The sequence below is a fragment of the Castor canadensis genome, chromosome 5 (genome assembly GCF_047511655.1).
Source record: "Castor canadensis chromosome 5, mCasCan1.hap1v2, whole genome shotgun sequence".
NCBI lineage: Eukaryota > Metazoa > Chordata > Mammalia > Rodentia > Castoridae > Castor > Castor canadensis.
In genome coordinates, this window is record NC_133390.1 from 68,723,263 (window position 1) to 68,743,791 (window position 20,529).

The 20,529-nt window shown below is 36.3% G+C and overlaps 1 protein-coding gene across 3 annotated transcripts in view; it reads left to right on the forward strand.

Moving 5' to 3' along the window:
* The first annotated feature begins 415 nt into the window (after positions 1-415).
* Stxbp5l (syntaxin binding protein 5L) overlaps positions 416-20,529 on the forward strand; it is a 391,328-nt gene continuing 371,214 nt past the window's right edge. For all 3 annotated transcript variants that reach the window (XM_074073244.1, XM_074073245.1, XM_074073246.1), the window contains exons 1-2: positions 416-558; positions 1,723-1,916. In XM_074073244.1, the coding sequence (XP_073929345.1) occupies positions 1,731-1,916 (186 nt within the window). In that variant the 5' untranslated portion in view covers positions 416-558; positions 1,723-1,730. The remainder of the gene's footprint in view (positions 559-1,722; positions 1,917-20,529) is intronic.

A 20,529-nucleotide genomic window follows, 5' to 3' on the forward strand; every position in this document is an offset into this window, starting at 1 on the left:
TGGACTCCAGGCGCGCAAGTTCGCACGCTTGTAGGCATTCTATTGATTCACATTTGCGTCCTTCAACAGGTATCGCCAATTACAGACCCCAAAGCACCGCTCGGGAGTACACTGGTCAATGCTACTGTCAATCAAATACCTCACCTATTTTTCTAAATTTTCCCCTCCCCCTTTCACTGACTTTTCCTCAGGCCTGTCTCCAAATTTCTTTCGCTCCTGAAAACCTCGGAATTCAGCCCTGCGGGATCTAGGATTGGCTGCGAGGCTGCTCCCGCCTTCTGACGCCTCGAATGTTCCGCCCCCCTTATCACCCCGCGCGCTGCAGGGAGGGAAGGAGGTGGGGTTGGCCGGCTCGGGGCGGGGCCTGCCTCCCACGGTCGGGGGCGGAGCTTGTGGTGGAGCCCGCCCACTCGGTTAGAACCTCGGAGAGCGCCAGGCGCCGCGACCAGAGTGACTGGAGAAGCGGCCGGAGCCCGGCTGGACTAACGCCTGGGAGCTCGCCGCCCTCCGCGCCCTCTGCTTTCCGGGCTGGCCGGTGGCTAGTGGCGTCTGAAGAAGGTGCCTAAGTCCCGGGGCAGATGGTCATCCTTGCGGGACTCCGCCGTCCAACCGCGGCTTGCTCACACCTGTGTGTGTGTGTGTGTGTGTGTGTGTGTCCGCGCGAATGTCCGCCAGGGTGTTTGTGTGTGTGTGAGAGAGAGAGAGAGACAGAGACAGAGACAGAGAGAGAGAGAGTGAGAGAGACGGAGACAGAGAGAGAGAGAGAGTCGTGTGTTGTGTGCTCGCGCGCCCGCCGGCGGGAGCCCCGCGCTCTGGTGCTCGGCCCCGGGGAGGGACAGCGGGAGCGGCGGCTCTAGGCGCCCAGCAGGCTGAGGCGGGACGCGGGCCGTAGCCGTCGCCGCCACCGCCTCACGTTCCCCGAGAGCCGCCGCCGCGCTGCGGAGGGAGCGGACGGCGGGCGGGCGATCGCGGCGGTGGCTGCGGGCCGAGGAGGCAGAGAGACGCGGGGAACAGAGGGGCGGGAGAAGGAGGCGGCGGAGGGACAAGTGCGGGCAGCGGCATCGCTGCTCGCCCCTCCCGTCGGCTGGTGCAGATGTTCTTAGGTCTGGTCATTTGGGGATGGGGAATGGAAAAAGGCATTTTTCCCTCCTACTCTTTCACCTCCCCCCGCCCAAAATTTCCTATTGAGAAAAAGGAGCGTAGAAGATGATGGGGGGAGAGCCCGGAAGATGATGGCAGAGTAAATAGCGGCTCCCCCCCAACATCTTTATTCTGAAAATAAAATATTCTGAGATGAACCTTTAGAAAGAAAGCCCGCCTTTAAGAGATACTCAAAGGGTCTTGGTCTGTTGGGTTCTGGTTTGATTGTATAATAATGATGATATAATGCTAATGATGATGACACTGCCTTTTATTTTTACCCCGGTGCTGATAAAGCTTAGATATGGCTGGGGATAAAGCCCTTGAAAATCGGTTGTGTGAGGACGGGATACTGTTGCTTTTGGAGTTGTGTTTTATTTATTTATTTTGTAAAGATATGGTTCATAGAATTAAAATTTGACAAAATAAAGCCTGACCCCCCCACCCCAACACACACACTCAGTTACATCCAGTGCTCATTAAATGGGGACCAGCTACTATTGCCTTGACTAATGAAAAGATAGCTTTTACCTGGTATAATTCCATGTAAGTCACCCTTTTTTTCTTTGAATTTCTCAACAGTGTTTAAAATGAAGAAGTTTAATTTCCGAAAAGTTTTGGATGGCTTAACTGCCTCCTCCCCTAGCAGTGGTAGCAGCAGTGGCAGTAACAGTGGTGGGGCTGGAAGTGGTTCCATGCATCCTGGAGGGACTGCAGGGGTTCTCAGAGAGGAAATTCAGGAAACCTTGACTTCAGAGTATTTCCAGATTTGCAAGGTAAGTTTTGAAAATGGCTTAAGGACTAATTATTTCTTGATTTTACTGTTGTGAAGAAGGAAGGAAACACACACAAAAACACAGGGCTGGAAATTGTTGAGAGTATCAAAGAGAGTCTGGGGTAGAGAACCCTGTGGTTCTTTAATTCAGTCTGATTTAAAGAAACTTCAGACATCACACATCACTTAAAAAGCAGTGGTATCTTAAGAGGGAAATAAGCACATAAAAAGTAAAATCTGCAAGATAACTTTAAGGCCCAATAGTAGACAAAATATAGTATTTATGTATACGTAGAAACCTACACAAGAAAATAGTCATTTGATTTCCTGTGTTGTCATTCTAAATGTTATTCTATTTCACTATCCAGTATAAAATGAATAAAGCTACTAAAACATTGCTAGAATTATGTAGATAGTAGCTAGACAAATATATCTATGTTAAGGGATTCAATGGCAGTGCCTTAAAATTCTAAATATAAAAATACTCCCACATTCTTAAACTCTTCATAAATAAATACACAAATAAATGCCATGGACTTAATAGTTGTGAAAACTTAAAATACTTGTACGAACTCAAAAATAGTGTTCTATAGTGAGAAAACATTTTAGGAAATTATATTTTCATATTGAGTTTCTAATGAATAAGCCAAAGAAAGAGTTTCTGACAGAGAGAGATGAGAATTTACAATACAAGAATTATATTAATATGTAGAGATATTATAGTATCACTTGTAACATAAAGTGAATAATTTATAATCTTTATTTCTTTTTGGGTTACCTTGGAATGTGTTTTTGATATAATTTATTAGAGAAAAGAGCATCAGGTCATTTGTATGATACAAATGAATGTGTTTAAGTACATAAGAAAAACTAGTGAACTTTGGAAATCACAGAAATTAAATACCAAATTTTTGATAACTTCAAAAAAGGAAAGTATTTTGAAATTGTTAAAATTTTTAGTAGTAAACATGATGTTTAATGAGATAAATTTCAGTATTTGCCTCAGTCTTTGTTCTTAGCAGAGTCATTATAAAAACATTAAACCTATAGTTATTAGTTTACTTAAAAGCCAAATTTATTTAGAATTAAATAAACATATTTAACATTTTCTGAAATTTGTATACAGAAGTGACTTTCCCCCTCAATATGAAATAATAGATATTCTGTCAGTTTAGGATAAGAGTTGTATACTGGTCATGAAACAAATGTGCAAAAGTGTCTCAGAGGCCATATTTGAACTGCTACTACGCTCTGAATCTTTGATATATTGTTATTTCCTTTTCCACAGTCTGGAAAGAAGAAATCCAAGTTCCCTCAATTCATGGATGTGATAGTGATGCAGGAGAATTTTACTAGAGATAAAATTGGTATAGAAAAGGTAAAGCAGACTGGTATTAGGCACTTGAGTTATAAAGGTGGTAGAGAAGATATTAAATAAAAATTTTAGGGAAATGAATGAATATAGGAGAATAAAATACAATATGTAGTCATCTAATGTACTTACTCAGAAGGAGATGGTCATCAGAAGTGGCAGAAGTTAAGTGGGTGCTACTACAAATGTAGGAAGAACATTGGCCTAATATGTTGAGAATTTGTCTTATTAAAAGTTTTGTCATTTGTCAGATATATTATCTTGGGCAAGCCATTCTTATCCTTTGAGTCTTGATTTCTGCATCTGTAGTATGTAAGTGAATATTTCTATTCTCCTTATCTGAAAGAGGGTTATTGAAAGATTAGAGATGGCAGTGAGGTGAAGACAATGTAGAAGTTGGAAAGGGTGATAACATGCATTATTGTTAAAGTTTTAAAAGTCATCTTGTTCGTGGTAGAGTGGAGGGGGTATAACCATAATATAGTAATATATATTATATTATTATTATAATATTATTATATTATTATAATATAATATATACTATATTATGTATATTATATATATAACAGTATTATGGGTTACCTGTTCTATAATAAAATATATAGAAATGGACTAAGAAAATTCCAAAATTAGAATTGTTATTGAAATGGGGAGAGCTAGGGACATAGCTCAAGTAGTAGAACATATGCATAGTGTGCATGAGGGCCTGGGTACAACACCCAGTAGTGCAAAAGCAAAACAAAAGAAAAGAATGCAAACAAACAAAAACAAAGACTAAGATTTGGGGACTTCATTTAGATTAACTGATTAAGTGAGCAAAGAATAGTCTAAGAATATTCTGAGTCGGGCACTGGTGGTGCATGCCTGTAATCCTAGCTACTTGGGGGGCTGAGATTGGGAGAATTAATAGTGACAAACACATGGGGTATTCAAGGTCTAATTAAGGAAATTGGCAGGGGAAGGGTTGGGGAGGGGAGCAGGGTAGAGAAATGACCCAAACAATGTGCACATGTGAATAAATGAACAAACAAAAAAAAAGAAAATTGGCAAAAATAGATATATCACTACTACCAGATGGCATAATCCTTAAAGTTCTGAATAAACTCTTAAATTAGCAAATTCACTATTCATAAACATTTATAAGCTATTTTATAAGTAGTCATGATGTCAGAGTCAACTACTGTAATTTCTTCAGGGAAATGGATCTGTAATAATTATCCTCCCACTAGATGTAATATCAGATCTTCCCAAGTAAATAGGCATAACATCAGAAACACAGGTATTGACAATATAGAGTTGGGCTTTTCAGGGCCCTGAAAGCTGAAAGATGAAGTGTCTAGACATCCCTGAATACTCTCTTCCTCAGCATTTCCTCTGTCTCTATATTCTCTTGATTTCACATCATTTTACTTGAGTGGTTCCATAACAGATTGACACAAGACCACAATGACAGTTCAACATATTCATCCATAAGAACTGTAGAAGATTCCCTGAAATGTGTGGACTTGTCTCATTTCTATACTTATAAACTTTTGGAATGTACAGTTGACATTGTACAATAGCTTATTATGAATATAGCATTTGACAGTTACTTCATACTCTTGTCACTTTAGGGCAGTACAGAATGGACATTTTTAAGAGTAGTAATGGAGGCAAATCAGGAAGAATTAAGGTACCTTTTTAGGACTGAGATCTTAAGCTTATGAATCAAAAATAGTTTTAAAACTAAAAAAATAACAGTAACTAAAGCCAGATTTTTCCATACCCAAAGCGTTCTGCTTTGGTTATTTTGAGAGCATAAGGATATAGGGGCATGCTTAGGTAAGTGATTATAAACATGTAAGAAGTATATTTATAGATTTTAAAAGTTACTGTAGAGAACAATCATGGTTTCTCATAAGAGGTCCTCTGGTGCATAGTGGGTTGCTGGACTTAGTATAGAATTTCTTAATTTCCTACTTAACTGTCAGAATAATGATTTTTACAAAAGGTTTTATTTGTAGTGACAGTTATTTTCTTTTTTAATTTTAAAAAGAGGATAAATTTCCTTAATCCATTTTTACTATTTTATCAGCATATATTAATAATGTTAATTGTTTTTTAAATATGTGAATGCTAATCTTTCAAAGTATGTAATATTTTAAAATGTCTATTAAGTATATTGGGGAATCATTCCTAATTTTCTAGATAATTCTAAAATTTATTTATAATAATTTATTGAAAATCAGTGATAAAGTTTTGGAAGGCAAAACATAGAAATTGTGCTTAAAGGATTTAGAGAAGGTACTTGTAAATTAAAATATAAGACTTCCAAAAAGTACACAATAGACCCTGTGGGGAGAGGATTGGTTAGATGAAAGATTAGTAGTCACTGAAGGAAGATGGCAAGAAGATATTTTGACATGCTTATTGTTAAAAGATGTTTTATTTATAAATACAAAGCTTTAAAAGTAATTAGAACATAAACTATTTTCAACTAGTCAATTATAATAACAGTGAAAGAATGCCTTTTTGGGTTGATTTATCAAGCAGAAATTACCTACGATATTTTCTGAACTTATATATTAGAAGGAAGAATATGGGTTCAGTTCTATTGAAGGTCCTAATTATCAGTTGATACTGATGGCTTATAGAATGATTTTGAATATAGTTATGTTTAATGATGAAATAAATCAATTTAATGACTTTAAAGTGAAAACACAGTATTTAATGTTTTATTTTCATTTAGTGTCCATAATTGTTACTGTCTCTTGAATTAACAGTAGCATGAAATTAACATCTTATTAGACTACACATTTCATTATAGATTAAAAACTACCATTTTGTGATGGTAGTTTTGGATACAGATTTAATACATGGTTAGGATTGGTAGTTAGAGGAAATAATTATATTTTTCTGTGTTTCTGCTATTATAAGTTTCAATGACATTAAAAATCTAATAACTTCACCTAAATAAATGGAATAAAATGAGTTTACTATCAAGAAAATTGATTGGATTGCCTAGTGTTCAGTCTAATTTGTTTTAAATAGATTAAAAACATGCCACCAATAGTACAGTAAGTTGAGAAGTTGTATTGAGTCTAGGGGAAATGTTAGAGTGGGTGAACATCTGAATAGACGGAGAGTATAAAGTTAGCAAAGGAGACACAGGAAAATTGAGCAGAATGATAAGGAAAACTCAAGCATAACGGCAATGATCTGAAACTTTCTTGAGAAAGAATGTTAAAGGGAGAAATCCTGGCATGTCTCAGCATGCAAAGAGGCCAAGGATGGCACAAACAAACAGCACAGATTTGTCAATGACAACAGAATTAGACCAAGAGGAATTTGATTAGGGTAAAAATATTTTCAATCAAGTGATGGGTAGAATTAAGGTCGCACTATAATAGAGTACTGTAATTGGTATAGTCAGTAGTTTTAAAGTAGATGTACAAGGATTTTATTTTAGATACAAGTGGTCAGAAAGTATGGAGGTGGTATATTCTGATATCATTTTGACACATTGTAGGGGTGGTAATGCAATTAAACCAGAAAAGAAAATTGAGACTACCAGAAAGGGACAGGTAGGGTGAGGAGAAGAAATAAGATTTGCCTTTTAAAGTAGTAAGGATATCTGATTTGGATGTTTTTTACTTAATGAGAATATTTATTTCATTTGAATTCTCAGTAATGTTTGTACTTTAAAATCTGTCCTTCCAGTTAAGTAAAAATTTGTGACTAGAATAGTGCTATTAATTTTCCATTGCTGCTTCAATAATTACCAAAAACTTAATGACTTTGAACAATACAAATCTGTTATCTTATATATCTGGAAGTCAGAAATCTGAAATAGGTGCCACTGGGCTAAAATACAGCTGTAGGCAGGGATGTGTATTCCTTTCTGGAGAATCCAGGGGAGGTTTTGTTTTCTTGATCTTTCCAGCTTTCAGAGCCTGCTCTTTGGCTGATGGCCACCTGCCATCTTTAAAGTCAGCAGTGGCCAGTTGATTTTTCTCACAAGTCATCACTCTGACATTGACTTTCCTGCTTCCCTCTTCTGTGTTTAAAGATGCATATATTCTATGGTACCCACCAGGATAATTCAGGTTAATCTCTCCATTTCAAGGTCATTTTATTAGCAACCTTAATTTCTCTTTGGAATCATCTGCAACCTTACTTTCTCTTTGCTATATAACCAAACTTATTTATAGGTTTTGGAGGGCTATTATTCAGTATACCACAAAGACACTAATTGCCCTCACATGTTTTTGTTTTTTTAGCTATTTAATGGAAAATTTAAAGAACAAAAAAGAATAGTGTAATAAACCTCTAGCTTCAACAATTTGACAAATCCTGCTTACTTTTATTCTTTTTTATTATTCTGTTATTTCATTTTGCAAATCTTAGATGTTATACCCTCTGTAAAAACTTCAGCAATCAGATAAGGTCCCCCTTTTTTTAAAATAATATAACCCATTTTCACATCTAAAAAATTAACAAAATTTCTTTGTGTATTCTAATATATAGTTAATGTTTAAATTTTTTCAGTTGTCCTGTATTATCCATTTGTAGTTAAGATTGGGATCCAAATAAGGTCCACATTTCATTTTCACTTGGCTTGAAATAAATTTTAATTTAATTTGTATAAATATAAAAAGTTTTTTTGAAATAACAAAACTGAGTCCTTTCTGAACTGGAAGGCTATGTATGAGGAAGTAGGTGAGTTCAGTATACCACATGGTAGCAAGCAGTTGAAAGTTGTTTTTTAGATATCCTTTAAGGAGTTAGAAGAAGGATACTTTTAAAAGTCAACCTGAGAATTCTATTTTGTGATGCTACTTCTGGGGTAGGCTTTGCTGAGACTATTATAAAAGAGGAAAATATAAAATGCATATTATATGTCAAAGTGAATTACAGTAGAATTGTTCTTTAGGTTGTACGCAATGGTATTAATTTCTACATATGAAATAATTATTGGAGGGATAGGATTAGAGTCAGTTTCATTCAACTCTTAAGTGAAAGAATAGACTCTTTGACAAGGACCCATTTAAAATAAAATTACAAAGCAATAATATCAAAGTGAATTAGTTAAAGTCTATTTTCTGTGTAATTTAGATTTCTTCTAAATTATAACCTATCCAAGCATTAGATAATTGGCTAGCTGTACTTGAAGAACCAAATTGAAAAGTAGTAGGAGGATGATTAAAACATTGATGAGGGACATGCTTTGATTTATTGAGATCCATTTATAAATAATCTGTATACAATGTTTATCAAACACTTACATAACTCAGAAAATTCATAAAGAATTTTCTTTGTTTTTTTCCAGTTCAATCTTAACCAAAGTTCCTTTGATATCTGAGGTAATAGTCAACACTCCTGCACTATACAGTAGCTACCAGGCCTAATTTGGTGATGCCACTTATTATGTAAACATTTATTAAAGACCTATTTTATATATAAGTCTGCGTAAGACAAGTTTTTAAAAAATAAATTTTATCTGACAAAGCTGGTATTTTCTGGGATTAAATCCTCTGGGAATTGTAACTATTCTACTTCACCTTCTCCTTCACCATTAAAGTGAGGACCCTTCCACCATTTCTTTCTAATGCCTTATGTGTACTATCTTTGCACATACATATTTCATAACAATCTTTTTTATTATTAGTGTACATCAATTATACAGAGTAATAGGTTTCATTGTGACAATGTCTTACATGCATATAACATATTTTGATCATGTCCACCCCCTATTTTCCTCCCTTTACCTTCCTTCCCCCTTTTCTGGTTCCCCTTTCTACCACATATAAGAGAAATCAGTCAATAATTGTCTTTTTGAATCTGGCTTCTTTCAGTTAACCTGGTGATTGCTGGGTCCCTGGTTCGATCCATTGTTTTGCAAGGACATGACTTCATTCTTCTTTGTAGCTGATTAATACTCCATTGTGCAGATATGCCACATTTTCTTTATACATTCATCTGTTGATGGGCACCTATGCTGATTTCATAATATGACTTTTATGAATAATCTGTCAATAAACATGGGTGTGCAGGTATCTCTATTATATGCTGACTTTAATTCCTTTGGGTATATAATGAGGAGTGATGAGCGTGATCATTTTTAGTGTTTTGAGGAACCACCATACTGATTTCCATACTGGCTGAACTAATTTATATTCATACCAACAGTGAATAAGTGCTCCTTTTTCCTCACATCCTCCCCAACATTTTTTTTTTTTTGTACTTTTGATGATAGCAATTCTGACTGGGATGAGATAGCATATCAATGTAGTTTTTTAAAACACTTTTATTAGTTGTACAGGGGGGATTCATTGTGACTTTTACATATATGCTTACAATGTATCTTAATTTTGGATTCACCCCCTTCGTTCCTTCTTAGAACAATTCCAACAGATTACATTGTTCTATTTTCATACACTATTCAAAGTACCATATTCTCTCTCCTTCACACTCTCTTTTTACCCTCTCTCATTCACTTGTACCAACCCTTGGACAAGACCTGTTTTATCTTCCTGTCCATAATTTTTGTTCAGGAGGAGTTTGTTGAAATATTTCACACATGCATATATTGTACTTTAATGAGAATAACCCCCCTATTACTTACTCTTTCTCTATCGCCCTGCTCCCTTATTATTCGACAGGTTTCAGTGCATTTCATACACAGGTAAAATATATTTCAATATTATTCACTCTATCATTCTCGTTTCCTCTTCTGTCTCCCCCTGATCCCATCAAGATAGACTTCGTATGACAATCATGTTTTCTTTCTCACACATAGAAGATTATAAGATTATAGTATGTATTTATGTTTAAATTTATATTTTAGGTCTGGCTTCCACATATGAGTGAAAATATGCCAACTTTGTCCTTCTGAGCCTGGCTTATGTGGCTTAACATGGTAATCTCCCGTTCCATCCATTTACTTGCAATCAATGTGATTTAATTCTTCTTTATGGCTGAATAGTGCATTATATAAATATGCCACATTTTCTTAATCCATTCATCATTTTATATTAATTTTCATTCCCACCAATTGTGAATAAGGATTCCTTTTCAACCTTGCATCCTCACCATCATTTGTTATTGTTTATGTTATTGATGATAGCTATTCTGGCTGGGGTGAGATGAAATTTCAGTGTCCTTTTGATTTGCATTTCCTTTTTGGTTAAGGATGTTGAGCACTTCTTCATGTATTTAATGACTATTTGTACTTCTTTTGAATATTGTCTGTTTAGTTCATTTGCCCATTTATTTATTGGGTTACTGATTATTTGCGGGGTTAGGTTTTTGAGCTCCTCGTATATTCTGATAATTAATCCCTTTTCAGATGTACAGTTGGTGAAGGGTGTCTCCTATTCTGTCGCTGTCTTTTCATTCTGGTGACTGTTTCCTTTTCTGTACAGAAATTTTTGGTTTGATGCAGTCACATTTGTCAATCCTTTCTCTTAATTCCTGAGCTAATAGAGTTCTAATCAGAAAACTATTATCTATACCTATATGTTCCAGGGTCTTCCCTGTTCTTTTTTTTTTTTTTTGTAGTTTTTTCACAGTCTTACATTAAAATCTTTGAACCACTTTGAGTTGATAATACTAAAGGGTGAGAGACTGGGATTTAGTTTCATTCTTCTACTGGTGAATATCTAGTTTTCCCAGCACCATTTGTTGAAGAGGATATCTTTTTCCAATATATGCTTTGGGCTCTTACTTCAAAAATCAAATGGCCATAGCTGCAGGGGTTTGTGTCTGGGTCTTCTGTTCTGTTTCACTGGTCTTCATGTCTGTTTTTGTGCCAATTATATGTTGCTTTTATTAATATGGCTCTGTAGTATCTTTTGAAGTCAGGTATGGTGATACCACCAGCATTGTTCTTTTTCCTCAGGACTGCTTGGCTATTTGAGGTCTTTTGTGCTTCTATATGAACTTTAGGATTGATTTTTCTATCTCTGTGAAGAATGCCAATAGAATTTTGAAGTGGATTGCATAGAACATATAGATTGCTTTTGGTAGCATAGCAATTTTCACGATGTTGATTCTTCTGATTCATGAGCATGGGATGTCTTTCCATCTTTTAAAAAAATGTATTACTTTTTTCTTATGTCCTTCCATCTTCTAATGTCTTCTTTGATTTCTTTCTTTGGTGATTTATAATTTTTGTTCTGTAGGTGTTTCACTGCCTTCATTAATTTTATTCCTTGCTATTTTAATTTTTTTGTGCTATTGTGAATGGCATTGTTTTCTTGATTTCTTTCTCAGTCTGTTTATTATTGGTATATAGAAATGCTACTGATTTCTGTATATTGATTTTGTGGTATTGGGGCTTGAACTCGGGGCCTTCACCTTGAGCCATTCCACCAGCCCATCTTTTTGTGTGTGTGATGGATTTTTTGAGATAGGGTCTCACAAACTATGTGCCTGGGTTGGCTTCGGACCACGATCCTCCTGATCTCTGCCTCCTGAATAGCTAGGATTACAAGCGTGAGCCACCGGTGACCGGCTGTATATTGATTTTGTATCCTGCTACTCTGCTGAGTGTGTTTGTGATATGTAAGAGTTTTTTTGGTGGTGTTCTTAGGGTCTTTTAAGTAGAAAATCATATCATGTGCAAATAGGGATAATTTGACTTCTTCCTTCTCTGTTTGAATCCCTTTTGCTTGTTTCTTCTGTCTCTTTGCTCTGGCTAGGAATTCCAGTACTATATTGAATAAGAGTGGGGAGAATAGATACCCTTGTCTCATTCTTGAGAGGAAATGGTTTCAGTTTTTCCCCATTAGTGTAATGTTGGCTATAGGTTTGTCACATATAGACTTCATAAGATTAAGATATATTCTTTCTATTCCTAGTTTGTTCAGAACTCTAATCATGAAAAGATGTTGAATTTTGTCAAAGATGTTTTCTGCATCTATTGAGATGGTGATGTGGTTTTTGTCCTTGATTCTGTTTATATGCTGTTTTATGTTTATTGATTTGTACATGTTGTACCCTCCTTGCATCCCTGGGATGAAACCAACTTGAACATGGAGTGTGATCTTTTTATGTATTGTTAGATTGAGTTTGCAAGTATTTTGTTGAGGATTTTTGTGTCTATGTTCATCAGGGTTATTAGCCTGTAGCAATTAGCTTGGTAGTATTTCTTCCATTTGTAATTTTTGGAATAGTTTAAAGAGCATTGTTGTTAGTTCTTCCTTAAAGGTCTGGTAGAATTCATCAGTGAATCTATCTATGTCTGGGTTTTTTTTTTGTTGGGAGGTTCTTTATAACTGTCTCAATCTATTTAGTCATTAAAGATCTGTTTAAGTTGTTTATGTATTCTTGGTTCAGTTTTGGTGGGCGATATGTTTTGAAAATTTTACTTGATACTTTATTAGCTCTCCTGGATTCATCAAGTCTCCTTTTGAATTGTATTCTTTCCTAGCCTCTCATATTTGTAATTTTTTTTCTCCTTCTTCTATGTGAAATAGTCCCTGAAGTATCTTCTGTATTGTAGGGTTGGTAGACATGAACTGCTTTAGCTTATCCTTATCCTGGGAAGTCTTCATTTCTCTATTAAGACTGCAGGACAGCTTTGCTGGTGTAGTATTCTTCATTGACAGTTATTCTCTCTCAGAGCTTGAATTATATTGCTCCATGCTTTCCTGGCTTTTAGAGTTTGTGCTGAGAGGTCTGTAGGCGATTCTTATGTGTTTACTTTTGTATGTTAGCAGGCGTTTTTCTCTTTCAGCTTTTTTTTTTATTCATTTATTCACATGTGCATACATTGTTTGGGTCATTTCTCCACCCTGCCCCCTTCCCCCACCTTCCCCCCCCCAGTTCCAGGCAGGTCCTGTTCTGCCCTTATCACTAATTTTGCTGAAGAAAAAAAACATAAGCATAATAAGGAAGACAAAGCATTTTTGCTAGTTGAGTTGATAGCTATACAGAGAGATTCCTAACATTGCTTTTGTGTACCCATGTGTTACGACCCATGTTGATTCAGCTCTAACTGATCTTTACACTGGTTCCTGATCCTCTTCTCATGTTGCCCTCTGTCACTTTAAGGTTTCTGTATTAGTTCCTCTTGAGTGGAGACATCAAATGCTTTCATGTTTTGGCTTTTCTACCTATTCTTATATCTCCCATGTGTGCTCTCCCTTTGTCATGTAATCCAAGTTCAACCACATTGCTGAATTTGCCCTAGATCTAAAGTCCGTGTATGAGGGAGAACATACAATTTTTGGTCTTCTGCTCTTGCAGCTTTTGATATCATTTCTTTGTTATCTAGTTTTCGCATTTTAATTATGATATGACATGTTCTTTTCTGGTCATGTCTATTTGGAGTTTGAAATGCCTCCTGTAAATGGATGTCTGTATCATTAATATACTGGGGACATTTTCTGATATGATTTCATTGAATGTTTTCCCATGCCTTTTGTTTGTATTTCAGTTCCCTTCCTCACCCCACCCTTAGGTTTGGTGTTTTGATCATGTACCAGAGTTCTTGTATGTTGTAATTATAGGTATTCATTGTTTTCTTTATGATTGTCTGCTTGCAATGTCTCCTTGATCTTGTCTTCCATCTCTGATATTCTTTCTTCTGTTTAATCTTGTCTGCTGATACTGTCCACTGGTTTTTATTTGAGTTATTGAATTTCTCATTTCTAACATTTCTATTTGTTTTATTTTCATAATTTCCATTTCTTTGCTGAATTTATCTTGTATCTTGTGACTTTCTTGTTTAGTTTTTGAATTGACTTTCTAATTTCACTTATCTGTTTATTTGACTCTTCTTTGAGGTTGCTGACCATTTTTAATAGTAGGTTTTTGAATTCTCTATCAGACATTTCAGATAATTCATTATCTTTGGATTCAGTTGTTGATTTGGGGTTTTGGAGGAGAGACACTGCCTTGTTTTTCGTATTAAAATTTCTATGCTGTGATTTGCAGATCTGTTAAGCTAAATTTCTTTTTTACTTACTTGCCAATGTAGAGAACCTACTGCAGTAACAAGGTAAAAAATTTTACCAATAAATCAAATATTTAAATAATTAAGAAATAATTGGTGCCCATATTTGTCTCCCCAGTAATGTTGTTGTGGAAAATTTCTGGTTCTTAAGGGGATGATCTAGGAGCTTAAACTGATTGAAAGGTATAAGGATTGGAAATTGTGTAATACAGGGGATGGACATGGGGAAAGGAGGCAAGTAGGAAAACAGGAAGAAGGGAAGATTGCAGGACAGCTTTGTTGGTGTAGTATTCTTGGTTGACAGTTACTCTTTCTCAGAGCTTGAATTATATTGCTCCATGCTTTCCTGGCTTTTAGGGTTTGTGCTGAGAGGTCTGAGCTGATTCTTATGTGTTTACTTTTGTATGTTAGCAGGCGTTTTTCTCTTGCAGCTTTGAATATCATTTCTTTGTTATCCAGCTTTGGCATTTTAATTATGATATGACATGGAGTTGTATAGGAGATAATAGTATGAGAGAGTGCTATTAGTTACAACAGAATAATAGAGACTGTTTTGGGAGATAAGTATAAAAAATTAAGGAGGAGGAAAAAATAGTAACCAAATTAAAATAAGTAACCAAATTTAAAAGAAAAAAAGAGAGAGAAATGACAAAATGGAAGCAAATTAGATGAAAGAAAAAATAAGTTTATATTTCTTGCTGAAGAGAAATATTGATATTCCTTGCATTTTGTTCAAGTTAGTACCTCTTGCTATGGTTGTGAGGGGAACAGCTTCAAGAGGTTGGCTTAGCACCTCTGGAGGTTTTCAGCCTGCCAGGCAGATTTTTTCAGTAAAGGGGTTTTTACAGCTGGGCACTGGTGGCTCAAGCCTGTAATCCTAGCTACTGAGGAGGCAGAGATCAGGAGGATCACAGTTTGATGCCAGCCTGGGCAAATAGTTTGCCAGACCCTATCTCAAAAAACCCTTCACCCCACCACTGATGAATGGATTAAGAAAATGTGGTATCTATACACAATGGAATTCTATGCAGCCATGAAGAAGAATGAAATGTTATCATTTGCTGGTAAATGGATGGAATTGGAGAACATCATTCTGAGTGAGGTTAGCCTGGCCCAAAAGACCAAAAATCGTATGTTCTCTCTCATATGTGGACATTAGATTAAGGGCAAACACAACAAGGGGATTGGACTTTGAGCACATGATAAAAGCGAGAGCACACAAGGGAGGGGTGAGGATAGGTAAGACACCTGAAAAATTAGTTAGCATTTGTTGCCCTTAACGCAGAGAAACTAAAGCAGATACCTTAAAGCAACTGAGGCCAATAGGAAAAGGGGACCAGGAACTAGAGAAAAGGTGAGATCAAAAAGAATTAACCTAGAAGGTAACACACACTCACAGGAAATTAATGTGAGTCAACTCCCTGTATAGCTATCCTTATCTCAACCAGGAACAATTGTTCCTTCCTATTATTGCCTATACTTTCTCTTCAACAAAATTAGAGATAAGGGCAAAATAGTTTATGCTGGGTATTGAGGGGGCGGGGAGGAGAGGGAGGGGGTGGAGTGGGTGGTAAGGGAGGGGGTGGGGGCAGGGGGGAGAAATGACCCAAGCCTTGTATGCACATATGAATAATAAAACAATAAAAAAAAACCCTTCACAAAAAAGGGGTGGGGGCGCCTCAAGGTGAAGGCCCTGGGTTCAAGCCCCAGTTCCACACATACACAAAAAAGAGGTTTTTACAATGAGAAGAAATTCCTAGCCTAGAGGGTGTGGGTGGGAGACTGCCTTGAGAGCAGCTTGTGATGACTTGGTTGACACACTCCAGGGTAATTCCCTTAAAGTGCTTTGCCAGCAGAGCTGTTTTTTGATTGTATGGCCTCTGTAGATTGAGGAGGGGTAGTTGAGACATCCTACTGAAATTGGGAGAGTTCTGAGTGGGCAGGTTGGCTTGTTCCATGTTAGGTTTGCAGCCACAGCTAACAGGTGGTATGAGTGAGACCCTCTTAAGATTTGTGCTGACCTCTGTTGCCATGCTTACCCTGGACCCTTTAGTCACGCACTGTAGATGGCCCTCACATTACATTCACATAAATCAGAGTCTGTGAAAGATCTAAATTCCTACCACCTTGCTCTGTCCACACTGAATCTCAGTTCCTTTCTGTCTTTTTAAGGCCCCATGCAAGTTTAAAGCTGCATGACTTTAGTCTGTCATCCACAGTTAACAAAGGTTAGATGAATTTGCTCCTGTGTGCTGAGCTGATCTGTGTGATAGCCCTTGGGACTAAATGTGTCTTGCTCACCTGGTTGTGTTAATGGTGCTGGTACAAGTCTGTGATCAGAAGACTTCCAAATTCTTTGTACAGCGTGGAAGAATCCATGGCAGGATATGTGGGTATAAATGGAATTTATTAAAAGGGAAGGGAAATACAAGGGGAGCATGATGGAACCCAGGTGGAATCTGGAGGCCTAGAGAGTATGCTTCTGCTCTTCAGGTGCTTTAAAAACCTATGATGACCTATGGGAAGGGGAGAACCAGGTGATTCCCATCCAATAATCAATGAGTGGGGAGGGGCATGGGTGGTTCCCAGCCAGGTGAGGGCAGTCCTCAGCCAGTGCATGGCTAATCTAAGATGTAATATTTTTCTATGAGTCCCCATCTTCCCGTAATTTAGCCTGATTCAGTTGGTTTCGGATCTGGTCTTTCTGGTCTGGATGGTGATACAAAGATGATCTTTGCTTTCCATGTAGTTATTTGGTAGCTTTTGTGGTGACTCTTCTGGAAGGCAGTTCAGGTCAGTGTAAGATAAATAAGTAAAAGAAAAAGAAAACTTGGGCTGGGGAGGGTTGCAGGATGGAACAGGTCACATACCATGCCCTTTGTCCATGGCAGGTTTGCACTTTTAAAGTTTAGTTAGGGGTGGTTATCTCTAGCTACTTTCTGTCCTCATACTGGCAACCTCTTTTTTAGTGTAGTATATTGATCAGCTCTCCTTGCAACCATATTTTCTAATGTTTACTTTCATATTTGTAGGGACATAGGGAAGTGGAGCTTGTCAGAAATCCTCCATCTTGGCCCCCCAATGCAGTTTTGGTTTGCATTTCCCTGGTATCTCTGATATTGAACAGGTTTTCATAATAGTTATTGTCCATTTGTTCTGAGAAGTGTCTGTCTAGTTTGTGCCCTTTTATTGATTGGATTTCTTGTTCTTTTGGTGTTTAATTTTTTGAGTTCATTATATATTCTGTGTATTAATCCTCTGTTAAATAGCTGGCAAAGATTTTCTCCCATTTTGTAGGTTGTCTCTTCATTCAATTGTTTCCTTTGCTATGTACTTGCCTTTAAATTGGATGCAATCCCACTTGTCAATTCTTGATATTACTTCCTGTTCTGTTCAGGAAATTGTTGCATATGCCTATATCTTAAAGGTTTTCCCTAGTGATTCCTTTTAGTAGTTTAAAAGTTTTAGGTCATACGTTAGGTCTTTGATCCATTTTGAGTTGAGTTTTGTTCAGGGTGAGAGATAGTGATCTTGGACTAGACACTTCAGCCATTGTTTTTTAGGGATGAGTTTGCAGGGCAAGCACACATATATTAACTATTTATATTTGTAATAGAATAATTTGCATCATGTATATACTTTAATCCACTGACATAATTTTTATGAAGCTTCCTCTTATTATTTAAAAAATGAATCAAGTTCTTTTCTCCATGCTTGTTTCTTTTCCTTTTCTTTACATTGTTTTTAAATCATTTTATAATTTATTTGCTATCTTCTCTTTGTCCTTTGGTCACATTAATTTCCATTTATATTCTCTTGGCTAAGATTCCTTTATTCTAAAATGAGAGATACTGGAAAATGCTTAAAACATTTCTTTTGCTTTGACTTCTCTTCTCTAACAAGTTTAATACTTTTATTGGGACTCTTAACATACCAACATAACTCTTTCAGTCACAGCTTCTATTTTATTCACCAATTTCTTAAAAAGATTAAAAATATTTAATTTTAATCTGCTTAGTCTAATCATCAAAGAATTATCTTCAAATCATGCTTCTTTGTTCCCTAATAAATAGTGCTCTAATTTCTGTTCTAATAAAAAGCAGGATCACACATTATTACAATTTTATTTAATTTTAACATTTTTTTCCCTGGTTGTATATTTTATTCTGAGGAAAGCTATAGATTTAGAAATCTTGGAGCAGAAGATAAATATTGAGAGGATGGAGTTCTAAGAGAAAAACACTTGAGAATCGACAGCTAAAGGCAACATAAGAAAGAGGAGGGAAGGAAATATTTGAGGTGTAACTTATACACAAAAAAATGAAGATTTTAATAGTCAGGCCAATAAAATTTACAGTTCCTTACATGTGTGTGACTGTCAGACAAAACAACTTTGGAGTTTCTTGAATTTTCTTAAAATTTCTTCCTGCCCCTTTCTATTCAGTTTTCTACCTCTACCATTTTCTAGAGGCAATTAAATTCTGACTTCTGTTCACCATAGCTTACACTCACTTATTCTTGGACTTCATGTAAATACAATTAGACAGTATGCAGAATGTGTACATGTGTTTGTCTTTCACACAATATAATATTTTTGAGATTTGTCTGTGTTGTTGAATGTATCAGTAATTTGTTCCTTTTTACTGCTGAGTAGTAGGCCATCAAATATTTTTATTGAAAAATTAGCTAGCATTTGTTGCCCTTAACACAGAGAAACTAAAGCAGATACCTTAAAAGCAACTGAGGCCAATAGGAAAAGGGGACCAGGAACTAGAGAAAAGGTAAGATCAAAAAGAATTAACCTAGAAGGTAACACACACGCACAGGAAATTAATGTGAGTCAACTCCCTGTGTAGCTATCCTTATCTCAACCAGCAAAAACCCTTGTTCCTTCCTATTATGGCTTATACTCTCTCTTCAACAAAATTAGAGATAAGGGCAAAATAGTTTCTGCTGGGTATTAAGGGGATGGGGGGAGAGGAAGGGGGCAGAGTGGGTGGTAAGGGAGGGGGTGGGGGCAGGGGGGAGAAATGACCCAAGCCTTGTATGCACATATGAATCATAAAACAGTAAAAAAAAAGAAAAATTGTATTTCCATTATAAATATAGACATGCTTATGCTTATTATATAAAATACAACATAATAAGAAAAACACTCACAAATTATTCATGCTTCAAACCCTCAGATACAGAGAACAATTACTGATTTTTTGATACATTTCAGAATTTTTTAAAGTTTTTTTGTTACATGGAGAGATAAAGACCCCTCAAATGCGAAAAGAAGCTGTTTATTCAGAGCTTTCTATAGTAAGGGAGTCAACTGCCACTAGTTGCATTTAGCAGAGACAAGAAAGCAGGTGTACAACTGGGAAAGCTTTAAGTTAAAAAATAAAAGCACAGGCTTAAAATTTGCTCTTGTTGGGAATTATTAACATTGGAAGTTAGAAGCTGGCTAAGTAAAAGTGGAGTATCCTATGCAATTGGTTTGGAAAGCATATAAATTTATCTTGTTAGGATTAAGTTACAAGTGTTGTGGGGGGAAGAAGCTGCAAAGATTACGGAATCTTTGGACATTGGTGGACATTGGTCAATTTCTGATTATTCTGGGCCAATTGCAGTGAAGGTTTGCTTTGGCTTCCTGGGTTGGTTGCTGCAGAAATTGTGGTTTGGTTTCCTGGGATGGTTTGGTGCAGAAATTGTGGGTCAGCAATTTCTGTTAGCATATATGGTCCACCCATGTGTATTGTATTGAATAGTCAGTCTTTCAGTTACATTTCTGTATGTGTTACTGATATCATACAGAATCTTAACATCCTACTTTCTTCTACTTAACAGAACTTTTCATATTATTTTGAATTTTTTCTTTGCATAAATTTAATGGCAGTATAACAGTCCCTCTCATGCATGTACTCTTCATTATTGGAAATTCAGGTTGTTTCAATTTTCTCATTCTTACATTATTTTTATAAATATGTGTGAGCATTATCCTTTTGCATATTTAGTATTATTTCTCTACACTAGATTCCAAGATGTAAAAATTGTTGAGTTATATGGTCTTTAAATATCTTTTTGAAGTATTTTCCAAAAGGATTCATTAATTTCAACTCACTCTTATATAACTGCCAGTTTATAACTGTCATAGTTAATTTATATTTTTTACTAGTGATCTTGGTTATTTCCCCACTCTCACATGGAGGTTGAGAGTAGAATGGTGGTTCCCAGAGGCTAGGGAGAGTAAAGGAGGAGGGATAGGGAAAGGTTGATCAATGAGTACTAAGTAATAGATAGCAGCTATAGATAGCA